The sequence below is a fragment of the Macaca fascicularis genome, chromosome 8 (genome assembly GCF_037993035.2).
Source record: "Macaca fascicularis isolate 582-1 chromosome 8, T2T-MFA8v1.1".
Taxonomy (NCBI): domain Eukaryota; kingdom Metazoa; phylum Chordata; class Mammalia; order Primates; family Cercopithecidae; genus Macaca; species Macaca fascicularis.
In genome coordinates this window covers 95,207,665-95,233,347 of record NC_088382.1, presented here as the reverse complement: position 1 = coordinate 95,233,347, position 25,683 = coordinate 95,207,665, and the positions used below count along the sequence as shown (strand labels likewise).

The following is a 25,683-nucleotide window of genomic DNA, read 5'->3' as shown; positions in this document are numbered from 1 at the left end:
TCTGCAAGAGAAATGGTGATGGCAGGTGGTGGTGCAAAAAGAGACGATTTGAATTATGTTTAGGAGGAAGAAGCTATTAAACTTGCTGCTGATTTGATAAATAGATTTTGTGAAAGGAAATATTCAAAGAGGACTCCTAGGTTTCTTCCTTAAGAAATAGGGATGGTATAATGCCATTTACAGTTACCAGAGATGAGAAACAAGAGTTATGCCTGTATCATTTTAAATTATTTATTTATTTATTTATTTATTTAGAGACAAGGGGTGTTGCCCAGACTGGAGTGCAGTGCTGCAAACAGCTCACTGCAGCTTCGACCTCCCAGGCTCAAGCAATCCTTCCGCCTCAGTCCCCCAAGTAACTGGGACTACAGGCACGTACCACCATGACTGGCTAATTTTTGTGTTTTTTAGTAGAGATGGGGTTTTGCCATGTCGCCCAGGCTGGTCTCAAATTCCTGAGTTCAAGTGATACTCCTGCCTTGGCCTCCCAAAGTGCTGGAATTACGGGCCTGAGCCACTGCGCCCAGCCAACGCTTGTATCGTTTTCTAAAAAGGCTTTACTGTTGAGTGCCCAGGCCACTTTGAATTTTTTTTTACCTTTTAGATTGACAAGGAAAGGTCAGCAGTGTCTTTAGTTTGCATTTAGGCCTACTTTCAGGGAAAACTGGTATTTCATCTTCTTATAAATAAAATCTGGCTGGCTTGATTTTTCTATTTAAGATATGAAAAATTACTAAGTATTTCAAGCAAGTTAGGGTTAGAGGAGGTAAAAGGCTAAAAAATCTCATATTTTGTCTCTCTAGAAGGATTTATGGAGGAAGGGCTATGGGATTTGTTCCCAAAGACTGGCTAACAAAGATTCAATGGGACTTGAACCCTTCTTTCTATATGTTCATAGCTTGATTTTTCAGTGTCTTCTTTTTAAACAAGTGCTACAACCAGAAAACGTAATTTGTCTGATACATCAGCACATGTTCTCCATGTTCTTCCAGGGAATTTAGTCTCCTTATTGGTAAATCATACACAATACCAGGAAGTGGGTTTTACGCCCTGGGACTCAGGTTTCAGGGTATCTGGATGTCCCAGGGTATATTAAAGAGGCCAGTGCACAGAGATAAGATACATGCCCATATTTTTAGGGGCATTAGTGGAATAAGCCTTTGTTATAACCCCTACCACGTTATCAACAATATGTGAAAGACTGTTGCAAGCAGCTTCTTCGGGGCTCTTGCACAAACAAAGGTAAACAGAAGATAACCATTGATGAAACTGGTTGGTTGTTTCTCCAGCTGCCCCATCCTGCCTCACGTCATTTCCATGCAGGGCTTCCTTTTCATTCGAGGTTTAGTGTCTCTTCTTCTAAACCCTCTCCACCAATTAACACAAGAAAAGTCCTGATATCATCATTTACAAGTGGTTGAATCTTATTTTTCATTTGTTAGCAATTCCAGGTCTTTCTATTTTTAAGAGTTACTTGAATTTCCCTAGGACTCATCCACCGAATGAAGTCACTGACTCATAGATCTGGCCTGCAGGAATAGATTCTCCCCATACTCCACTCCAATCAAAACCCACCATGTTAATTCCTGGATGTTTCATGTGCTCAGAAACAAGTCTGTTCATGTTCTTCCATCTGGCCTTCCTGTTACGGCCTTTCTTGCCTCAAAAGCTATTTTTAAAAGGCACTTCCTCTCTACCTTGGCTTCTGAAAACCATTAAGAGAATGTGGCTTTGCTGAGTAGGGTACAGTGTGTGGGTGTCTTCCCAACTGCACAACATCAAGGTACAAAGTGACACTTCATTTCTTCCAGTTCTCACTGTGTTCAATGTCCTGTGTTGTACTTGGTGAACTAATGGGCTAAAATTTTTACAAATTGCCACCTAAGCCTTCACACAACTTTGCTTTGGCCTTTGATCTCACCAAAATCACCTTGAAAACAGTTCCTTTTCTTTCTACCTGCCATATTTGCTTCATTTAAAAATAATAATAAATTATTGATACCATTAAAGCTTTAATCTAGATTTCCCATTTTCTTTCTTTATTTTTTTTCTTCCTGGAGGCAACTGTGATCACCTGAACAGGTAGTTACTTTTCTCAAGTGTATTGTTCATGTGACTGCTACCTAGTATGAATTTGTAAGTTACATGTTGCATTGCTATGCATATTTTTAAACATTATAAAATTGGTATTGTGCTATATACATTGTTCTCTAACTTTTCTTGATTATGTTTTTAAGAATTATGTACGTTGAGCATATAGTTCTGTTTATACTCTACTGTATAACAGTGGCACAATGTACTTGTCTGTTCTCCTGTTGGCTGATATGTAAGTGGTTTCTAGTTTTTAGCTACTAATGATTATGCTTCAAGAAGTATTTTTCCTTTTAAATGGATTTGAAGCAATAGTAAGTGTGGAAAACTTATTAGGTTGGTGCAAACATAATTATGGTTTTTGCCATTGAAAGTAATGGCAAAACCCGCAATTATCCTTGTACACCAACCAGATAGAATAAGGATGTATTGTTCTTCAGAGCTCATACTTAGTTGTGGTTGTCACAGAGGGTCATCTACAATTTGGGAAGAGTACTAAGAAGAAAAAGTTGCTTTCCTGGAATATCGCTTTCTTTCCTTCTATCTTCTCCTTAACTCTAATACAACTTTTCACCTACTCTCTTTCTGCCACCAAAACTCTCATATATTGCCAACCCATAGCCCATCCAGATCTTATATTGGCAATAGCTTGCTTTTGGAATTAGGAAGGCCTAAATTAAAATGCTGCCTCTACATCTGTGAAAGTTCAAACAAAGCTATATAGATCATTTGTACTTCATTTTTTCATCTGTAAAAATTTGAGTGATATTAATGACATTATAATATTATTGTGAGAATTAAGAGATAATATCTGGGAACTTATGGTGGACTGCACTCTTCCCATAGAAAGATGAGGTATATCTCCTCGTCTTGAATTTGGGGGCAGAGCAGGGTGAAGGGGTCTGTGACTAAGGGCCTCTCCAAGTAATTGCTCCAGCAGAGTAATTAGCTTTCTAAACAGATGCTCAGGCCTCCCAGAGAGTGTTCCTAAAGAAGGGAAGTAGAAGTTGCCAGTCTGATAAGGCCTAAGCCTGGGCACTGGCGTCTGGTCTTTTCCACCATATTCCATTACTCAAAGCAGTGAAAGATATCTGGAATAGCCTCCTAACTGATCTTTTCAGTAATAAGTCTTCCCTTCCTTCAAACCTGTTAATTTCCATTGCATTTAACATACAGTAATTTGACATGTGTAAGGTTCTGAATGATGGTTTTCCTTCCTAAACCATCTCACACTACCTTCGCCTGCTCACTATGCCTCAGCTCTGTTTCAGCTTTCTTGCACATAGCAGACCACCCAAAAACTCAGTGGCTTAGAATGACAACTTTTTTTTTTCTTCTCACTGTTACAGGGTGGATGGGTGGATCTTTCTATTGGTTTTGCCTGGACTTTATTCACTGAGCAAATTTCAGCTGGGTGACTGAATTTCAGCTGGGACAGCTGGAATGTCAGCACCTTGCACTCCAAGTGGTATTTCCTCTTGAAGGAGACCACACCAGGCAGGACTTTCTCACGTGGCTCATCTGTGTTCTAAACAAGCACTTATCAAGCCTTCGCTTGTGTTGTTTGCTGATGTCCCATTGGCCAAATAAGTCATGTGGCCACGCCCTGAGTCGGTATGGGAGGGGACTACATAAGGGCATGGATAGCAGGAGGCAGGATTCATTGGAGGCCATTATCATTAACAAGACCCAAATGCCTCGTTTTATTTCGTAGAATGCATCTAGCTTTTCTTTTGCTTTGAGGTCTTTGCGTAGTCTTCCTTTTAATCATTCAACAAATATTGAGCACCATCAGACACTGGAGAAAATGTTCAGAGCTCTCAAGAATCTCAAGTTCTGAGAAAATAAACTAGGATAATGGGGAGAAAGTGACTGGCGAAAGTGGAGAGTGAAATGAAGTTTAGCGAGGTCAAGAAGGCCTTCTGAGGGGATGGCACTCCATCTGAAAGCTGGTGATGAGAAGGCACAGCAGCGAGGTGTCACAGAGGAGGAGTGTTCTGGCCACACCTCAACCTCGGTCATGGCTGTCCTGTCTCCTCTTGCTTTCCTCTTTGTAAGTAGCCCATTCCTGCCCTTACCACTGCTCACCAAGTTTATCCCTTTAGAAAATTCACCACAATTTTGGGTGATTTGCTGTTGCTCCTTGTTTAAGTCCCTCTTAAACTATAATGCTAATGAAGATAGAGTTGTTTCTGTATGTTTCTTGGATATTTTCATAGATCTATGCTTAGTTGACATTCAAAAACAATTGCTGAATGAATAAATAAATGAATTAACATAGTCACTTGCACAGGTTGAACGCATGACCACCGATGCTCAGGGTGAGATAGGCCAATTCCTCATGAGCCCAGACTACATTTGCCCGTCTCTCAGTTGGGACCAACCACTGTGCAAGTTCTTTCTACCCTCCTGGGGGTTTCATTTCAGGGGCTCTTTGGACTCTTTGGAACTTCCCTGACTCTGAGCTGAGGTCAGTTGCTATCCTGTCCAGCCTAATAGGTTTCAATAAATGTTAAGTCCCAGAGACAAAGCTTTGGGGCTTTGCCCCTTTTCCCTTTAGGAAGTCTGCTGGGATTCATACACAAAATTTCTACCCCTTTTCCCTGCTACTTTCAAATTTGAAATAATAAAAAAAAAAGATTTTATTCTATTTCATTAGATACTACCTCTCACGAACAATGATAGCAGCTATCAATCATACTGTAAGTGCCAGGTAACTAGACACCTGGCCTATATTATCATTAACCCTCACCACAATCCTGCAAGGTAGGATTCTTTTCCCCATTTTCAGATAAGGAAACAGAGGCCTATAGAGGTGAAGTAATTTCCACAATAAATCCGAGGAGTAAAAGGTAGATCAGGTGTTCAGGCCTACTTGAGTCCAGATCTGATGATCTTCCTACCAGACACATTGCCTTCGTGTTGACCTGTTCCACATTGGGGATAAAAATACAGCTCCACTGTCTCTTGTCTCCAGCTCTGAAATCCAAAAATTTCTGAAAACCGAAAGTATTCCTGAAAACACATGACCTGATTTGACCTGAACTCATCAGTGGCCTAACCTGACCTGACACAAAGCTATTTATAGTCTTTATTTATTGCATGCACCATGACTTTTCATACATTTGCTCCAAAAATAGTAACGTGTTCAATTACAAGGTGCTCCCCCAGACCCTGATAAGTGCATTCATATATAGTATTTGTGTTACATTGCTTTCAAAAAATCTGAGATATTCTGAATTCTGAAACACATGTGGCCCCAGGGTTTTCAGGTGTGCAACTGGGATTCTGTAATAATAAATTATGTTTGTGAATGGTTTTAGAGCTCACGAAGTTTTTAAGGGTTGAGGAAATTTTATTTTGTTTTCCTCTAGTACACAAAGAAGAATTTAGGAGATTTATCTGTGCCTTATTTTCTTACTCTTCTATAAAGCAGTTTTATTCCTGATTTCAGGCTATTAATCATACTTGATCCCAACAGAACTTTTGAATTATTTCTTCTTGCAGAAAGACATTTAGTTTTAAGATTAAGTAAAATAAAAAAAAAAAAAAAAAAGGAAAGCACTTTTCAGAAGCATTGGTATTCACTTCAGTTAAACTACCTTAAAATTTTTAATTTCCTAAGATAATGGCTTAGAATAACACTAAAGTGAATATACTAAATGGATCCAACCATTAAAACGTATTCTAAAAATAGTGAATAAATATTTTTAAATGTAATAAAATAATTATAACAAGAGTACCTTGCATTTATCAACTTGCAATTTATAAAACATTTTCACCTACCTGATCTCATATATAATAATAATAATTATTATTATTATAGGAAAGTTGCCATTCACTGAGTGCTATCTTTTCATGAAACACTTTATATACACTATTTACTCATCCTCACAACTGTGTAAGGTTATTATTATTTCTACCTCACAAACAAGAAAACTAAAGTCCAATGAGGCTAACACATTTGCTTCCAATTGCGCAAATAGAAGGTTAGAGTGAGTACATGAGAAAAGCTGTGTGTAGAAGGCATTTTCTTTTTGGTATTTTATTCTTACCAACATATGACAACATTCAATGTGTTTTTAATCTCAAGGTTCCTGATTGTCATGGAAAAACTCTTGGGCTGGAGGCACAAAAAGTGGGATCAAATATCAACACTGCCACCCTGACATGGGACTTCTGGCAAGTGACAAAATATTTCAACTTCAATCTCCTCATTTGTGAAATGAAGGACATTATATTCAGCCCACATGTTGTCATGGGAATTATGTCAAATACTAGAAGGATTAAATGCTAGTAAAGGAAGCCAAGAAAGTCATGGCAGGCTGAGGTTCTTGATCTTTCAATGAGAAGAAAAGAAAACTAGACCTGCAATTTATCACTGATCAAAATGGCTTGGTTCACACAGTAAGCTTAGCTTCAAGTTACATTAAAACAAAATAAATAAAATACACTTAATCACTTTTTAAAAATAAAAAGTATATACTTTTAAAAGTGAAAATTTAAACTTGGGCCAGGCATGGTGGCTCATGCCTATAATGCCCCTACTTGAGAGGCCGAGACAAGAGGATCCCTGGAGCCCAGGAGTTCAAGACTAGCCTGAGCAACATAGCAAGACTCTGACTCTACTAAAAGAAAACAAAAGGTAACTAGACATAGTGGCGTGTACCTGTAGTCCCAGCTGCTCGGGAGGCTGAGGCAGGAGGATCGCTAGAGCCCGGGACCTGGGTGCTGCATTGGTCGCGCCACTGCACTCCAGTCTGGGTGACAGAGCAAGACCCTGTCTTTTAAAAATTTGTTTTTAATTCTTAAATAAAAAAATAAGTGCACAGGTATGTTTGGTTGCTTTCTCACTAAGCTTTAAAGTTTCTTTCTTTGTACACTCATCTTCATATTTCAGTTAGAGAAAAGCAATTTTGGGGTGATGTTTCTCAGTGTTCGTGTGTACCAGTTCTTCCTTTGCAGCTACAGTTTTTCTCGCACAGTAGTCAGTGATCTCAGTGCCCTGATTTGCTGCATTTCTCTCAGCCTCTGGTCCAAGCAGTCCCTTGAGCCTGAATTCAACTAGTGGCCAGTATCAGGCCATAAAACAGGGTGAGATAAGAGGGTCCTGTAGTAGAAGCTAGGCTGAGCTGGCAGGAAGGGAATGGGCAGAGCAGGGGCATGCATCCTGACACAGGCAGCAGTCAGTGGTGGTGATATAAGACCAACCACAGATCAAAGACAAGGTCACAGTCTAGATTGGAAGACCGGGGCTAAGGTCCAGGGAGCTGAGTTGCTCCGGATGGCACAGGACAGAATGGAAAGCAGACATACAGGTATAGGTTGGACATTCAAGCTAACCTAAATCTAGCTTCCAGAAAAGACAGGTTCACACAAGTCTATTCCAGGACGTAACTAAGGTATGCTCCATTGGTTTTAAGACTGTGCTCACAAAACTTGTTTTCTCTCTTTATATCAAACACAAAAGCTGTCCTGGAGAGCTACTTATAAGGACAATGAGACTGCTCCTGCCTCCCCACCACCACACACTCCCTTCAATCAGAAGCTGGTTCGCCACCTTGAAAGATCTCTCTTCTCTGTTGTCTCAATGACTTCCACGGGTGACTCCACCTTGAATCTGCTCTCAATCATGTAAAAGCCATCCTTGTTCTATAAGCTATTTGCTTTCCTTTACTATGTATATATGTGAGGAAACAGATATTTTTTTAAAGAGCTCTAAAAACAGATCATCCCAACAAGATTTTGTCTTAGCACTTTTTCTGGAAGCACGAATGGACTTCCCTGCTAAAACGTGGTACTCCAAGGTGTATCTAAGAAATGAATTTCCTTCCATTCAACTTTCCCTTTAAAGAAAGCTGTCACCTTTGCCTCTCTTTATATACGTTTTTCCTTATGTTAAAAAAAAAAAAAAAGAAAGAAAGAAAAATGGGCCAGGCACAGTAGCTCACGCCTATAATCCCAGCACTTTGGGAGGCCGAGGTGGGCAGATCACTTGAGGTCAGGAGTTTGATACTAGCCTGGCCAACATGGTGAAACCCCGTCCCTACTAAAAATACACACACACAAAAAAAATTAGCTGGGTGTGGCACAAGCGTGTAATCCCAGATACTCGGGAGGCTGAGCTGGGAGGATCTCTTGAACCCAGGAGGCAGAGGTTGCAGTGAGCTGAGATCCATGTCACTGCACTCCAGCCTAGGTGACAGAGTGAGACTCTGTCTCAAAAAATGAAAAGAAAAAAAAAAGTATGTATTACCTTTCCCTCCCTGTCAGGATAGTTATTAGAATCTAAATAGTGAGAAGTCATTGAGAAGAACAAAAATCTATGTATTTATTTACAAGGTATTGATATTACTAGACCCCTTTTCCTGTATCCAGTAGCAGTCCTCTCCATATACAAGGAAATGTACCATTCATTTCAGCATTGTTTATAACAATGAGAAATAACCTAAATGTCCATTGACTGAGGAATGGCTAAATAAACAATGGCAATCCATAAAACAGAACATTGCAAAGCCAAAAAAAAAAAAAAATACTCTTTGTATAATGGCCAAATGCCAAGATAATGGGTTTCGGAGAAAAAGTAAAACAAAACATGTAAAACAGAAAGAAAAATAAAATTACTCTTTGTATAGTAATAGGGCCAAATTCTAATGTATAAGAGGAAAAAGTAAGGGACAAAAAAAGTGTATACAGTATGTATTATTTGTATTTTTTTCAAAAGAGCAAAATGATACATGCAGTTATACCCATGTATATGCATCCAATATCTCTTTAAATGTATGAAATAAATTGGTAACTTTGGTTTTCTCTGGAACGGAAAATAGGAGAAGATTTTTTAAATTTTGTACCCTTTTATATCTTTGAATTTGAAACCACATGAACATAGTACCCGTCCAACAAAATTAAATTAAGATCATAAATAAAAATATCCCTGGGTGGTTTTTCACAATGTGTGAGAAACTCAAGATGCAAATGCTACCCAAGTGAGCTGAGTTGCAAGTCTATAGCCTCATGTTAGTTATTCGTGTGGCACAAGATTAATGGCTCATGTTCTTCTTGCTTTCACTTTTCTCCCATTTAAGCCAGATATTTCTGCTCAAATTTTTGACCACTGGAGAGCACACAGTGACCTTTGTTTCTGGCTCAAAACAGCCTGTACTCTCCCCTCTGGGTCTTGGGTGCCTCAGCAGTATTCTTCCCAGGCCTAAACTCTCAGCCTGTGGTCTAAGCAGTCACTTGAGCCTGAACTCAACTAGTGGTCAGCATCAGACCATAGAACAGGATGGTGTAAGAGGTCCTGGATTAGAAGCTAGGCTGAGTTTGTGACCAGTCTGTCCAACTTGGCAAAACCCCATCTTTACTAAAAATACAAAAATTAGCCAAGCATGGTGGCACATGCCTGTTGTCCCAGCTACTTGGAGGCTGAAGCACGAGAATCGTTTGAATCCGGGAGGCAGAGGCTGCAGTGAGCTGAGATCACACCACTGCACTCCAGCCTGGGCAACAGAGTGAGACTATGTCTCAAAAAAAAAAAATGGAGCTGGGGGCTGAGCTGGCAGGAAGGCGATGGGCAGAGCAGGGGCATGCATCCTGACACAGGCAGCAGTCAGTGGCTATGATATAAGACCAACCACAGGTCAAAGGCAAGGTCACAGTCCAAATTGGAAAACTGGGGCTAAGGTCCAGAGAGCTGAGTTGCTCCAGATGGCACAGGACAGAATGGAAAGCAGGCATACAGGTATTGGTTGGACATTCAAGCTAACCTAAATCTAGCTTCCAGAAAAGACAGGTTCACACATGTCTATTCAGGATGTAACTAAGCTATGCCCCCTCAAATGGTTTTAAGCACTTTTCCTGCTGAGGATGTAGAGAGAGGGAGCCAGGATTCTGCAAGCACCACTTGTAACATGTAGCGAGGCCAAATGTGATTCTCTCCCCTCCCACACTCAGTGCTGTCTAGCCCATATTTTACACCCTAAGAAGCCATGGGTCATTGAGTTCAAAACACACTTTCTCCATCCACCCCATGAGGTTAGGTTGAATGATTTGGGTGCAGACCTGGTGTTTAACGAGACAGGTTGGTGACATTAATGGTAATATGTAACTGTGAGTTACAAAATCAACCCACAGCTAATTTCAACAACCAGAAGTTGTGGTGCCTGAGACAGTGTCCAGCTGCCATGGTACCATTTGTTTTGTTCCTTGTTCATATTATGATGAGGGGATTAAGTTGTGTTCAAATTAGCTTCATCTAGACACTGCAGTTCAAGTCTTTCGTCAGTAGCTGCATTTTAATCCTACTGGGTTTAATAACAATACTAAAAATCTTTATGGTATGTCATTTAATCATCGACCTTTGCATGACTTCAACAGCAGCCTTACAAGTAACAAAGAATAAATCCTGTGCTTGCCTCTAGGTTTTCTGCAGAGGTAGTGAAAAGAACTGGATTTTCAAGTTCACTTTGGAAGAGGCAAGTAGGAAGGAGACTGAAAGCTGCTCGTAAATCAGTAAATCAGTTGCTTTAGGCAGGACACCTGCCCTGTCAGTCTCAGCTACATCCAAATGGAAAAATGGGTGATCTAGGATTACCCTCAGGCAATGCCAATAGCCAAGGCACTAAAAGGTCACATCTATTATTGCTGGCATTTCTCTCCCCACTGGGCTGTTTTTTGAGTGGATGTCATACTCATCTCATACAGAAGGCATGTCCATCATGCTAGGGCAGTGCTGTCAATATTGGAGCTAATAAAATAAACCCTATTTTTCTTTTCCGCAAACTTCATTGTACCTTATACCTAGCTGCTGCTAAAAGGTGATTCCTTTTTTCCTTACCACTCCAACATTACATTTTAGGGACATGAATCCTTAAGCAAAGTTTCATTTGCTGCCTCTGATTTTAAAGTCAAAATGAGTCTTTTAAAAACATTAGCCAAAATAAATGGCACAGTGAGTGCCATACTCAGAAGAGGCTACATAAAGCCACGACACGAACAGTCAATGCTCCCTTGGAAGAAGCCACTGGCCTTTACTAATAATATCATGTTCGCCAGCAAACAATTTGGCACTGTTTGCGTAGCATCAGAGGTTGGGGGAGGACTAGAAACACAATCTTAACACACAAAAATAAATGTGGATTAAAAAGTGTAGCGACAGCTGTTGCCAGCTGCAAGCAACCACGCAGTAAAATCCTGTCCAGCTCTGCAGAGGACTGTATGAGGACTCTTGGAGCCTGAGATAGGAGCGACAAAAGATTGCATTGTAAGAACATCGAACGTGAACCCTGGCTAGCAAGCACCCCTAGGAATTACCAACAGGAGGAATTGAGGGCATTGCCAAGAATTCATCTTGCCCAGATCGAATCACTGCGTAAAATCAGCCCTATTTATTCTAAGCAGTCCACATTAATAAGCTTCATTCTAACTGAGCGGTTCTTAGTCTATGAGGCCCGTAAGAACTCCTTTGGACTCGGCGGATCTCCATTTTAAAAGCGTTATTGACACAAACCTGGGGAGGTGTTTTTCCTGGAGTTCTTTCTCACCAGACCGGTTCTGGCTGCCTCCTGGGTGATGATGGAAAACTGAGGCACTTGCCAACATGTCATCCCCTCATTTTGCAACCCTCAGGCAGTTGCACAAAGGCTATGTGGAACTTTACCAACTAGTTAAAGGCAGAGTCTGGGACAGTCTTAAAGGAATTAGGACGACTGCAATGTCCAGGTGGTGCATATTAAGGAACTCCATCACCGGGCCAGATAAACTAGGTGCAAGGGGATGCAATTAAGAGCCTTTCATTCAACACCTTTTCACTCATAACCCTGGGATTTTGAAACGCAGAGCTTTTCAAGTCACACTTGAAAACTGTTGCCTAAGCAGCCTCTCCAGAGTTTTCTGATTCCAGAAGCTAAAAGAGCCCTAAGAAACCACAGGAGAAGCTGCCTTGCACTCTTTCTGTGGGAGTCACTGAGGACAGAGTTACATGGTATCAAAGATCTTTAAGAGGTCTGAAAAGTCTTCACTTACTTAGAGCTAAACCCATCTTAGAAATCTGCTTATTTAATATGTTTAGGTAACTGTCATTTGCCTGGAGCAACTTGAAAAAAACAATGTTTAGAAAGTAAAACAGGAAATTCAGAATAAGACATGACCTTGACCAGCTAAATTAATTGCCCAAGTAATCTTTTGCATGAAGGAAACAGGATCGGGAAGGACTTTCATTCAAACCTTGCTATTTTGCCTTTAGCTAAGAGGACAGTATTCTTTTCTGAAATTTTGCTGTGAAGATCCTAATAAATAATTTTGCTTTTTTCTCCTTCCTATTCTAGAAATAGAAGGGAGGAGGATCTATTTTGTTCCATCCTGTGGGCTGATCCTTTACACCTAGGACTGGGAGAAATAAAGTAGATTTTTGTGGAAATGTAGAATATGCATTCACCAGCTACACTGGAATCAGCAAGCATAGATCACGAGTAGCTTGGTCTCTCCACACAAATGTGAGAATGGTAGGCCCTGAAAGAGCCTCAGTAGGGATGCATGTGATAGCCTCGTGGGCTGGGCAGGCTGGCTGTGGAGATGCAAAAACCGCAGCATGCGGCATGCATTCTCTCCAAAGATAATGATGGTCTATACCCCATCATCAGCCCCCATGGACAAAATCAAGCCAAAATTATAGGGTCTGTTTTAGGGAAACTACAATGATGTTGTGAGGTAATAGTTTCCCATATGACTAAACTCTTTTGTGATAACAAAGTAAAAAGTAATGAAAAAGTTATTGTTAGTTTGATTTTATAATTTACCATAGTGGGAAGAATTCTTGACCCAGAGTTTAAAGACTTGACATTCCACTTTTAACACTTCCATCTGACTTTGGACAAGTGGCTTAACTTTCTCATCTGTAAAAGCCTCTTTCTTCCTTTTGAAATGGAAATACTGATATTTGTTTTTCTCAGCCTCCGAACTTCTTAAAAGTTATACCTTAAGATCATGTGAGTAAAGAAATTACCGGAGTAAAATGGTCTCATTCTATTGGGTTACTCTAAAAAGAAACTATTTATATTTCTTTCTTTAAAAGCACCTGTTGTGTCCTTAGTGTAGAGGCTAAAAGTAAAAAGACTTTTTAAAAATCAGAAAGCACTTGTAATCATTCCATTTATTCCTTCCCCATTTATTAGAAAAACTCCAGGATGAGGGGGTCGGATTATGTCCCTTGATTTCAAGGCTGATCAGCTAATGTACATCATCCAATCCTTGGAAGCTCAGACATAGCCTTGTGTCCTCCTTAACACCTGGCTGCATTTCAGTTTCAACCATAGCCCATAGTTTTCTATTAGTAGTAGTACACTCAGTAAAAAGTAAAAGCCATCTTTTACTGTGCATCTGCTATGTGCATTAATCGCTAATCCTCATTTAGAAAATATTTTTAGGTATTTTATACTTATTAACCCAGGTTTATCGTAAAGAAATAGCATTACTCAAAGAAATTGGGTTAGACAGATAAAAAAAAATTTACAGTTAATACTAATGTAAAAACAACTGTGAAGCAAAAGACAGTCTAGAGACTAAAGGAGCATTGTAGATATTACATCATCCTCATTGTATGTCTTTGTTTACTCTTTTAAGATCAGTAAAGAAGACCTCTGTAATGTACGTTTTCTGTGAACTCTGCCCTTGAGTAATGAGTCGTTCTGCAAATCATTAGTTCAACTAGTGCTCTTGCCACTTTTCTTTGATAGATCTACTAAGACAAAGATCAGATAAAAGTAAATTAAAAAGACAATCTTCTGCATGCAACAATTGATATTTCCAGTACTAGAGCGCATTTAGTTATTGTACCTGTCTTCACTTAATCATAGCTCTGACTTGAGCATTTGATTTAAAAACTACTGCAGAGCAAGTCACCACCCTGTATTTAGCATACTGACTCAATAGGTAAAAGGGCATCACAAAAAATGAATGAAAAAAAATTTCTTCACCGGAGTTAGGTACTAGTAAAAGCATTAAAAATTCAAGAAATTTTATGGGGAGAAATCTCATTTAGAAAAACAGTGAGTAGTTTTTGAAGTGACTGTTGAAATGAATATTAATTCAGTATTCTTCCTAAAGGAGAAAGTAAGTCAAGAAAACAGCATTTAGGATTTTTAAAAATGTTTGTAAAAGTCTACAAATATGTTTTTAAAATATTACCCGGAAATGTTTGTTAAAAACATAGATTCCCAGGTCTTGGATGCAGAGATTTTGATTCAGTAGTGTTATAATTATACATCACTTCAGTATAAATAACTTTTGTTCATATAATCTAATGCCTAATAGGAATGCTTGATAGTGTCCTAATCAGGACCTGCCCTCTTCAGAGGTGGCTACTTAGTTATTTGTAGTGAAATCAACACCTGAAGTTTTGTTATTTACTATAAAAGATGTTAGAAAGAATTTTGTACAATTAGTGGTATCAAGAGTACCTGAGAAGTAACTGAGAAGGAAAAATTTTCTGGACCCAGAAAATGTCTTGTATGAACATAGGAGTGGAGAAGCCCAGCACTCAAATGCCATTGATGGAGTATGTGAGGTCTAAGCCCCACTGAACCCAGCTCCCTGACCCAAAAGAGGTCTTGATGTCACTGACGTCTGTTTGGAGTGAGCTTTTCATGCAAGGTGCTTGTTGGTGAGCCTCACTTGCAGCCAGCCCACCTGAAACAACAGGCAAGTCATATGACTATTTGCTGGCTATTTGCTTATAATACATGTACACTTGGGAAACTTGATTGTTGAAGACTTGCTTTCACCGAAATGTACCTCTTGGTAATTAGATTGTGGGGGTGGAGTCATCTAACTCCCAGATACCTCTAACAAAGCTACCAATACTTACTAAAAGAGCTTATTTGTTGATTGTCTAAACTGGCCAAGGCCGTTCACAAAAATAAAGGATTGGTTGAGACACACACATTGTATTTTAATATCACTTCAGGTGACTTCGAAGCAGGTGATTTACAAACCACACATTGGGAACCCACTGGATTAAGAAAAGACATGTCATTACACATGTATTTTAGAAATCTAGTCTTTGATAAGAGGATTTGAGACCTAACAAAGCTGATTTCAGGAGTAAGAAGACATTTTTTTAAAATCTTAAAAAGATTTTAGGTAGCTAGAATCCCCAAACAGATGCATGAAGGATGTTACAACAAGGTAACTAATAGAACTGACCTTCACCTCACTTAATATTACTTGAGAACTTATCTTTTTTCATATTTACATGTAGGATTTAGTCTAATATATAGCAAACAGGTATCTATGAAGCAAGTGTTTGAATTTCAGGCCACATGCAATATTTGAACTATTTTGTTTTATATCATCATCTATTTGCCTGAGAGTTAAAATCAAACTCTTTTTTTTTTTTTTTGAGGCTTATGTTGATCATTTATATTAGTGCAGAATTTTCTTATTTGCTTATTTAGAGATGGAGTTTCACTCTTGTTGCTCAGGCTGGAGTGCAGTGGCACGGTCTTGGCTCACTGCAACAACTGGCTCCTAGGTTCAAGGGATTCTCCTACCTCAGCCTCCCCGGTAGCTGGGATTACAGGTGCCCACCACTACGCCTGGCTAATTTTTTGTATTTTCAGTAGAGACGGGGTTTCATCATGTTGACCAGGCTGGTCTCAAACTCCTGACCTCAGGTGATCCACCTGCTTCAGCTTCCCAAGGTGCTGGGATTACAGGCACGAGCCCCCACATCTGGCAGAAGTTTATGATTTACAAATCATTAATGCATGTTATTTTCTTTTTAGGTGAAAAATGATACTTAACAGTGTCATCATCTGTTCTATAAAGACTCATTTATTTCCCAAACAGTTATAGAAGATAAGGTACAATAGTATATTTTCAATTTTAAAAATAAATTTGGGGATAGTACTATTAACCTGCCCAAGTTATCCTTCATTCAGTAGAAGAGATTCCTAATTATTAGCATAAAAGTTCATAAGACATTCTCTGAATGTGTGTGTCTTTCTAGCCAATAATTTCAGTAAGCATGACAGTCAATGAGATATACTTAAAACTTAGTGTTTTCAAAAGCATGAAATTGTAAGACATTGTGAATGCCTCTATGCATGTATTAAAATGCTTACATATAAAGAGTTGACTTGGTTGTTAATAAAAAACACTCATTAGCAGAGTTAACAACTGCATTAAAAATGAAATGTTCTAAGACAGGAAATAAAAGGTTGAAACTTTTCTTTAGTTACAGTAATAAAAGCCATAAGAGTGATGGATTTTTGAAATTTATATGTCAAAAGTTCAAACTATATTTGAAGAGTTAGATTTTGACACTTACAAAGTGTCAAAAACTTGACACTTACAAAGATCAGTGTTCTCATTCTCCCAGTAATGACTGACAGACACAGACAGGTCACTTCATTCCTCCCATTAATAGAACTGAGAGGGGAAAGGCTTTTTCCTTAATCCAAAAACAAACATGAGTATAGCAAAGCTCATTCACATGCCCAAATATCAATGTACCACAGAACCTGAGTTCAGATCAGTGCACTTGGGTAAGCATAGTCCCTGATAAATATTCTATTCTTCTATATCTTTAAAAATATACAATAGTTTAAATTTAAAATGACCATTTAATTATCCTCTCTATAAGTGTTTATTGAGTACCACTGTTTTCCAGGCATGTTATAGGTGAAGAGAACATGGTGGTGAAAAAAAATGATCAAGGTTTTATCATATCATAGAGATGCCACTTTAGAGATGATTATAGACATTAAGTAAATTAATTTCATAATACAAGCAAGATAATTTCAAGATGTGACAAATGCTATGAAAGAAATAAGACAGAATGATATAATGGAGTGACTGGGAAAAGGGGGACATGTGAATTTGGAGTTCAGGAAAGTCATATCTAAGCAGGAGATATTTGAGGCCGTACAAAGGTCTGGGTACAGAGCAACCCAGACAGTAGGACAGCAAGCACAAAGGTCCTAAAATGGAAACAAGCTCGGTATGGATGGAGACAAATACAAACACTGGAAGGAATAAAGTTACCAACACAGCTTTGTTACTGGTGATGAGAAAGCCCAACTGAGAGAAAATGATAACTGTGAAATCCAGATAACCCATCCTGCCACTTCAGTTGATTAATCAGAATGTCTAGTTGTCTCAATGCAGAAATGTCCAGGCTAATATCACCATTTTCCATGACCCACTTCTCCACTGGAAATAAGATTTATCTTGCCACCCCAAATGATACCATTTCTGGAGGGGCAGGGAATTTAGGAAGCAATGTGAAAGTCAGGCCTAATTTAATAGTCAACGATGACACTTATTTTCACAATATATATTTCCTCATTTTAGGGAAAATATGAATCCCAGGAAAGCCACTTATTGTTGTGGAACTCTAAGCATTGTAGAACAGCTATGGCTTTTTGGAATTTGGTCCTGCCAAGGTGTGGATTTTTCCTTTCAGTGGCATTTAGCAGATCTCACCCATAACTAGGCATAGATGACACTTTTTTTCACTTTTTGTTCCTTTTATACCAGAGAGTTATTTTCTAAGTACAAATTTAAATTTGAAACTCACCATAATTTATTTGCTTCCAGAAGAGTTCATGTTTTTAATTTTAAAATATTAAAATAAAAATTAGATGAAAAGTATCAAAGGAACTAGAAGAATAAAAGTTAAAATAAGAACTACTAAGGCTCTTAAATATAATTTAAAACTGACTTAAATATATACTTAAAAACACTGAAGAAATGCTTTTTTGAAACACATTTTAGGGTCCTAAAAAATCTTTAGGTGAAATTAATTAGTGTTAATAAATAAATGTAATAATCTAATATATATTATATATGTATAAATTTAAATTATATTATATACTACATATTCTATATAATATATAATTAAATTATATTATATATATAAATTTAAATTATATATATATAATTTAAAAGTGTATATATATATATATATATATATTTTTTTTTTTTTAGTTTAGAAAAGCAGAGGCTGTGTAGATTAAACTCCTTCTTGGTAGGCAAAAGTAGCCCAAAGATCATCCTGGAAAAGTATACTGGGAGGAGACTGTTGGTGAAAGTGAAGTGAATACAAAATTAAACATCTTGAATTTGGCATAGATTCAGCTGAGAGAAGCAAAATTTGTAAGCAGAAAAAGAGGGATAAAGGTAAATGGGAAGGGTGTTTGGACTCATAAAAGCTCGTTAAACTTCATATCCTTTCTCTATATAATTTTCTGCCTGAGGCAGTACACTAGCACGCCCTGGGTACATAATAAAATAAAAGGTGATAATAGTTAGGGTCCAGTGTCATTCTGTACCTAAAACTTTAAATAAATTACCACTCCATATGGATGTTAAAGCATTCATGTAACAAATCATCACATAATCATGTAATGAAAGGGGGTTGCTGTTTTTCAAATTTGTTGATTAATAGAGCAGTTCAAGCTAAAGTTACTTTTCACAAGTATACAATATTAGGAGACAAATTACCTGGCAAAGGGTAGCCTGCTCCTGTCACTCCATGAGCTTCCAGAGTGAAGTGAGCCCAAGGATGAAGCCTGACTCTTGGTCATCTTGAGCCAAACCAAGCTACATCACCTAATCCAATCCTCCAGAAAACAGAATCAACTAGAGGTCAGTGGACAATTGTTGACAGTGGAAGGTTGAGAAAATGTATTAGCTTTGGAATTAGACAGATCTAGGTTTAAACCCTAGGCTTATGGGATATAAACAGCCACTTGCAAGCTTTGTAACCCTGAGGAGGTGTCTTCACCTCTGTAAGCCTCAATTTTTTTTAATATAAAACACAATTTTTATTTATTTATTTATTTTTTCCAGAAACAGGGTATCACTATGTTGCCCAGGCTGATCTGGAACTCGTAGGCTCAAGAGATCCTCCCATCTCAGCCGAAAACACAGATTTTAATGCCCAATTTTGTTATAATAAGAATTAAATAAGTTGATGCACGTAAAGTTTTTAGCACAGCAGTTGATCCCTATTGGGCCTTCAATAAACAGTACTTTGAAAAAAAAATAATTCCCTTTTAAACAATATCTTCTTATGCTTACTGAAGCCATAGAATGGGAGCTTGCGTCTCTTCCCACTCTGTGGATGTTCATGACCACATCCCACTCTGCCTATAAGACAATGCACCATCATTAACTGCAAAGGAGCAAACAACATGTCTCCAGTCAGCCTTGGTGAAAATTGCCCTGATCCTTCTCTTCTTTTAAGGGTTGCAGCAGCTCCTTACAGTGTGAAACGAGGAATGACTATCATGGCATGAAAAAAGCATCACTATGGAAGCTTATTTTTCTGGTTGTCTTCTCTTTAAGCATGTTTAGAGCTTTGAATATGTAGAACTGGTCAGAGTCTGGCACATTCTAATCAGTTTTCTTTGCCTTCCTGAAAAGTCCTGTGTAGCTTCTCATCATTGAGTGGGCATCAGTTTTCATCTTGGTCCAGACTTAACTTGGACTTAAGAGTATTGTGAGCATAGGAGGGGAATTAATTGTGGCATTTGGTGAAGGTAAGTGAAGAAGGCAACTGGATTAGGAGGCTGAAGTCTTGGCTTCTTGGCTTGTTGCTAGTTATGGCAAAGTACCTCAACATCTCTCAATTACAAAATGCTAATTCTTACTATATAGGATTTGTATGTATGTGTGATGGTGAAATAAAATAATAAGAAAGGGGTTTATAAATTATATAGAACTATTAAAAAGGAAGACTCTCATTCTAGTAGACCTATTTGATGTATCAAATAAATATTGGGCCATATTTAACTTTAATATTAATAAAATCTTCTCCATTTATGAATTCCAATATTGCTCCAAAAAGGACTTTATTCTTACCCTGTACATCTGTAAAATGTACCATTATAAATAGCATATATTACAAATGATTAGTAATTTAATTATCTGATTTTAAATTAACATTATGATACTAGTTCAGACCAGCCTGTAAACACACAAATTATTCTCCTGATAAATTACTTTTGCTTATATTGCTTAAGTAACTAACAAAGGTAGAGTTGGAAATCTTAAGTGTACAAAATATTTTCCATTTAGAAAATCTAAAGAATTATATGTGATAATATTAAGCCATATCTTCTACTAACATGAGTGAAACAGGACTTGGCTTTATAAAATCTAGGATTTGATCATTCTCTTTTACAATATAAGAAAATAAAGCAATTGAAACTAACATAGCCCTTGTAGAATTTTTTACAACACTTTTTTTAGATATGTGTACTTCCTGATAAGCAGAGATGATGAAATAATGGCCTATTAAGGGCAAACAAGTTTCTATAAAAATGCCCAAGCAGGGATTTAAGGCATCTCCTGCACGCACAGTTGCAGTTAGTTATTCCAGGTATTATTTTTGTTTTCAGAAAAAGAAAACTCAGTAGAAGACAATGGCAAGTCCAGACTGGGGATATGATGACAAAAATGGTAAGAGTTCTCCTGTTTATATAGATCAAAATGATAGCTTCTTTCCATTTCCAACAGAAGAGATATTAAGCATTTAAAATAACGGTACAGCCATAGGTTAATTGTTGAACTGGCTGCTTTAAATAATTATACTATCTTTGCATGTATTCTTAGCATTGTCTTTCGGGGCATGACTGACTACAAAATATGTTTGATATATGTACAGACATACCTCAGAGATACTGCAGGTTCAGGTTCAGACCCCTATCATTAAGCAAATATCACAAGAAAGCAAGTCATATAAAATTTGGAGTTTTCCAGGGCATTTAAAAGTTATGTTTACACTATGCTGTTGTCTATTATGTGCAATAGCATTATGTCCAAAAAATATACCTATCTTAATTAAAAATACTTTATTGCTACAATATGCTAGTGATCATCTGAACCTTCAGAAGTACTAATTTTTTTTTTTCTTTAAGTCAGAGTCTCACTCTGACTTGAGGCTAGAGTGCAATGGCACGATCTAGGCTCACTGCAACCTCTGCCTCCCAGGTTCAAGTGATTCTCCTGCCTCAGCCTCCTGAGTAGCTGAGACTACAGGTGCCCACCACCACACCTAGCTAATTTTTTTTGTATTTTTAGTAGAGATGGGGTTCCACCGTGTTAGCCAGGATGGTCTCGATCCCCTGACCTCATAATCCACCCTCCTTGGCCTCCCAAAGTGCTGGGATTACAAGTATGAGCCACCACGCCTAGCCAAGTATTAATCTTTTTGATGGAGAGGGTCTTGCCTCAATGTGGATGACTGCTGACTGATCAGGTGGTGGTTGCTGAAGGTTGGGAAAGCTCAAAGTTATCCATGACTTTGGAATCAACTTCTTCCAAACTCCTGTTAATGTTGATAACTTGACCTTCTCCCATGAATTATGAATGTTCATGCAGAATGGTGAATCCTTTCTAGACAACTTCAATTTCCTTTACTCAGATCCATCATAAAAAAATTATTACCTATGGGAACTACAGGCTTACAAAATGTATTCTTAAATAAGATTTGAAAGTTGAAATTTTTCCTTGATCCATAGACTGCAGAATAGATGCTGTGTTAGTAGGCATGAACATAACATCAATCTCCTTGTACATCTCCATCAGAGCTCCTGGGTGACCAGGTGCATTGCAAATGAGCAGTGATATTTTGAAAGGAATCTTCTTTTACAGAGGAGTAGAGCTCAACAGTGGGCTTCAAAATATTCAGTAAACCAGGCTGTAAACAGATGTGCTGTCATTCAGGTTTTGTTGTTCCTTTTAGAGAACACAGGCAGAGTAGATTGAGCATAATTCTTAACGGTCCTAGGATTTTCAGAATACTAAATGAGTGTTGGCTTCAACTTAAAGTCAACAACTGCATTTGACCCTAACAAAAGAGTCAGGCTATTTTTTAAAACTTTGAAACCATGCATTGACTTCTCCTCTCTAGCTATGAAAGTCTTAGATGTTATCTTCTTCCAATAGAAGGCTGTTTTGTCTACTCTGAAAATCTGTTCTTTAGTGTAGTCACTTTCATTGGTTATCTTAGCTAGATCTTCTGCATAACTGTCTGCAGCTTCTGTATCAGCACTTGCCACTTCACCTCGCACTTTCATGTTATGGAGATGGCATCTTTCTTTAAATCTCATAAACCAACCTCCACTAGCTTCTAACTTTTCTTCTGCAGCTTTTTTGCCTTTCTCAGCCTTCACAGAATTAAAGAGAGCTGTAAGCTTGTGTAATTAGGATTTGGCTTAAGGGAATGTGGTTGTTGGTTTGATCTTCTATCCAGACTACTCAAACTTTCTCCATATCAGCAATAATGCTTCTTTGCTTTCTTATCATTTGTGTGTGCACTGGTGTAGCATGTTTAATTTTCTCTAGGAACTTTTCTTTTGCATTCACAACTTGGCTAACTGGTACAAAAAGTCTACCTTTTGGCCGGTCTCAACTCTTGACATGCCTTCCTCACTGGGCTTAATCATTTCTAGCTTTTGATTCAAAGTGAGAAACATGTGACTCTTCCTCTTACTGGAATACTTACAGGTCATTGTAGGGTTATTAATCAGATTAATTTCAATATTGTTGTCTCAGGGAATAGGAAGACTTATAGAGAGGGAGAGAGATGGGGAACAGCCAGTCAATAAAGTAGTTAAAACACACACAACATTTACAGGCTAAGTTCATCATCTTTTTTTTTTTTTTTTTTTTTTTTTTTTTTTTTGAGACGGAGTCTTGCTCTGTCGCCCAGGCTGGGGTGCAGTGGCTGGATCTCAGCTCACTGCAAGCTCCACCTCCCGGGTTTACGCCATTCTCCTGCCTCAGCCTCCTGAGTAGCTGGGACCACAGGCGCCCGCCACCTCGCCCGGCTAGTTTTTTGTATTTTTTAGTAGAGATGGGGTTTCACCGTGTTAGCCAGGATGGTCTCGATCTCCTGACCTCGTGATCCACCCGTCTCGGCCTCCCAAAGTGCTGGGATTACAGGCTTGAGCCACCGCGCCCAGCCTAAGTTCATCATCTTACTTGGATGTGGTTTATGGTGCCACAACACTATTACAATAGTAACATCAAAGATCACAATGATAGATATATGAACAATTAAAAAGTTTAAAATATTGTGAGAATGACCAAAATGTGACACAGAGACGTGAAGTAAACACATGCTGTTGAAAATATGCCCCTAATAAGCTTGCTTGATGCAAGATTGCTACAAATCTTCAGTTTATAAAAAATGCAATATCTGCAAAGCACAATAAAGTGAAATTCAATAAAATGAGGTATGCTTGTATTAGAAATCTATTGCTGATAACAAAATATGTATAGTCTAATCCTATATACTATGAGTATAGATCTATATTAGTAGTATTGACAAATACATTATTTTATAGTATAATATAGAAAAGAGACCAGGGCAGTGGCTCATGCCTGTAATCCCAGCACTTTGGGAGACAGAGGCGGGTGGATCACTTGAGGTCAGGAGTTCGAGACCAGCCTGGACAACATGATGAAACCCCATCTCTACTAAAAATACAAAAAAATTGGCCAGGTGTGGTGGCACATGCTTATAATCCCAGACACTCGAGAAGCTGAAGCATGAGAATTGCTTGAGCTTGGGACACAGAGGTTGCAGTGAGCCGAGAGCACATCACTGCACTGCAGCCTGGGTGACAGAGCAAGACTCTGTCAAAAAAAAAAAAAAAAAAAAGAAAGAAAAGAAAAGGGACATTTTCAAACACAGAATTTGTATTAATCTTAACAGAATATCATTTAATACACTTAAACCCTAATCTAGTAAGCAAACAGGTAACTACACTCCTAAAACTTGGAATCAAGCATTTGATAAAGTATTGATTTTACACATGTGTTTGTCCTTGTAGGTCCTGAACAATGGAGCAAGCTATATCCCATTGCCAATGGAAATAACCAGTCCCCTGTTGATATTAAAACCAGTGAAGCCAAACATGACACCTCTCTGAAACCTATTAGTGTCTCCTACAACCCAGCCACAGCCAAAGAAATTATCAATGTGGGACATTCCTTCCATGTAAATTTTGAGGACAACGATAACCGATCAGGTGAGCTGAAAGACCCTGCTGATATTTTTTTTCTTACAGTCTACTGGGGAAGTTTAAAAAATAGTACTCGAGAAACATGACACCCATTCTAAGTCTTTTGTGCTTGTGTGTAGCGTTACTGTAATCTAGTGAGGCATCTTGGACTTCTGGAAAATGCCCAGGTGGTAAAGACAATTTTTGGAATTCCCAGCTCTGTATTTTCAGTCTTTCTTCTCAAAGTCACCATCACATCTCTTCTGGTCATTCTGGTATCTGTGTGCTCACTTCACTCTCTCTGAATAAACAGTATTTATCCAGAAAGGTCTAGTGAACCAGTCATTACAAATATAACAACTGAAAAGAAAAATATTTTCTAATTGGGATGAAGATGAATGAGCACAGTAGAAAAGAAAAACAAAACAGTGACTGAATTATCCTTATACTCCAGAATCTGGAACAAATTTTGCTACAGAGTTAGCTTTTCATGAAGGTTTATTGAATATTTTATTAAATGACAATTCCATAAAACAGTTCTACTGATTTAAAATGCTAAACTTGTTTGCGAGCTTCTGAAGCCTAAATTTTAAGTACTTTGGGGCTATGTCCATTATTAATATTAGATTAGGTCTGGTATGATGTGCATTTAGCTAATATTATCATTGGATAGGCTCTCCAAACAAAGTTTTAAAAGTGTCCCACTGCCCCACTGGTACTCTCTCTTGGTCCTTGGCCAGGGATTCTCAACAAAGCTGTCAATATACACTGTTGTGTCTTCATCAGTTGCAGAGTAGGTGATGAATGGTTCATTACTCAAAATAAACTACTAAAGATTTTTGATGCATATTGTCTATGTTGAAAGAATGAAGGAATAAATTTGCAAATAAAAGGAGATTCAAGGACAGCCCTGTAATGATATAATTCACTCACCTTGCAATATGCCTTCTAGGAGTTGGAAATAGGTAAAATTATAGCTCGTGTGCTGGGAAATGTATATAACTCATGGAATATCTCATCAATGCCACAGTCAGGTGTGTACCATACATATGACTGTCATCCTCATAGATGTGGGGTAAAACAAGATGAAAGTGTAGGCACTAATGTTTGTTTTCACTTCTAGTCAACACAATTTAGTGTTGGTTTGTATTAAATGCAAAGATAAGCTAGAGTTTGCGGAGCATCAGACTAACAATCGGTTCCCTTTTCTTCCAGTGCTGAAAGGTGGTCCTTTCTCCGACAGCTATAGGCTCTTTCAGTTCCATTTTCACTGGGGCAGTTCAAATGAGTATGGTTCTGAACATACAGTGGATGGAGTGAAATATTCTAGCGAGGTAATGTAATTTAGTAAGTGAGAGATAATTACCCTGAGAGTACTCCCAGAAGCAGTTTCTCCCTTCTCTCCTAAAACAACATCATAACGACTCCAAAGGAATGAGTATTCCACTAATGAACTCCCAGGTTCCATTAAAATCAAGCACAGACACATAACGTTTGGCAAGAGAGTGAAATGTTTCATGTGGAAAGAGGCAGCTAAACTCCTAAGCCCAAGATTCACCTTTCCCTGAGAATGCCT

The 25,683-nt window shown here is 38.2% G+C and overlaps 1 protein-coding gene across 2 annotated transcripts in view; it reads left to right on the top strand.

The window, feature by feature from the left end:
* The window catches only part of LOC102126955 (carbonic anhydrase 1), a 51,534-nt gene that overhangs the window by 17,138 nt on the left and 8,713 nt on the right, over positions 1 to 25,683 (top strand). Inside the window, exons 2-5 of one of the 2 annotated variants that reach the window (XM_045398461.3) lie at positions 14,608 to 14,787; positions 20,496 to 20,556; positions 23,937 to 24,134; positions 25,323 to 25,441. In XM_045398461.3, coding sequence (XP_045254396.1) covers positions 20,520 to 20,556; positions 23,937 to 24,134; positions 25,323 to 25,441 — 354 coding nt within the window. In that variant the 5' untranslated portion in view covers positions 14,608 to 14,787; positions 20,496 to 20,519. The remainder of the gene's footprint in view (positions 1 to 14,607; positions 14,788 to 20,495; positions 20,557 to 23,936; positions 24,135 to 25,322; positions 25,442 to 25,683) is intronic. The other variant, XM_005563641.5, reaches the window with a different exon arrangement.